The sequence below is a fragment of the Nematolebias whitei genome, chromosome 1 (genome assembly GCF_014905685.2).
Source record: "Nematolebias whitei isolate Nwh7 chromosome 1, NemWhi1, whole genome shotgun sequence".
In the NCBI taxonomy this organism is placed as follows: domain Eukaryota; kingdom Metazoa; phylum Chordata; class Actinopteri; order Cyprinodontiformes; family Rivulidae; genus Nematolebias; species Nematolebias whitei.
Window position 1 is genome coordinate 8,685,993 of NC_056498.1, and position 587 is coordinate 8,686,579.

The 587-nt window shown below is 29.5% G+C and overlaps 1 protein-coding gene across 1 annotated transcript in view; it reads right to left on the bottom strand.

Annotated features, from left to right (window-relative positions):
- Positions 1–587, bottom strand: part of LOC119414557 (protein C-ets-1-like) — an 8,799-nt gene extending 8,212 nt beyond the window's left edge. The window contains exon 1 of the mRNA XM_037681657.1: positions 569–587. Within this exon, the coding sequence (XP_037537585.1) occupies positions 569–587 (19 nt within the window). The remainder of the gene's footprint in view (positions 1–568) is intronic.

Sequence of the window (587 nt, forward strand, 5' to 3'; positions counted from 1 at the left end):
TAATGTTTTTTAATAAATATATGTATTAATATTATTATTATTATTATTGCACATTTTATTCCAGCCACACTTGTCTAATTTTTTATTTACATTTCTTCATTTGCCCGTGAAAAAGCTACAAACACTAAGATTATTACAATATTTATGTTACTTAATTATTTAGTTTTTAATAAGTATTTTTAGATGGGAGCATCACAATGTCCCTGTGATGGACTGGAGACCTGTCCAGGTGTCCCCTGCCTCTCGTACAGTGACAACTGGACATGGTCACCAGTGAACCCCACGACCCCAAAAAGTGGAAGAAGCAGGTAAAGATAATGTATAGATGGATGGAAAATCACAATATAGAAAAAAACAATAATAAAAAAAGTTTGTTTTGTTTTTGTTTTGCTATAACTCAACTCCCTTTAAACACATATTTTCATGCTGTTTAGTTCTGAAAAATCATCATAATCTAAAATGTATATTTCTATAGCACAAACAAACTTTTTTCTGTTAACTGAGTTGATTAAAAATAAAATGATCTTTTCATTTTATTAAGGATAAATAAGAAATGGAAGACTTTTACCGTAAGAATCGCAGTCCAT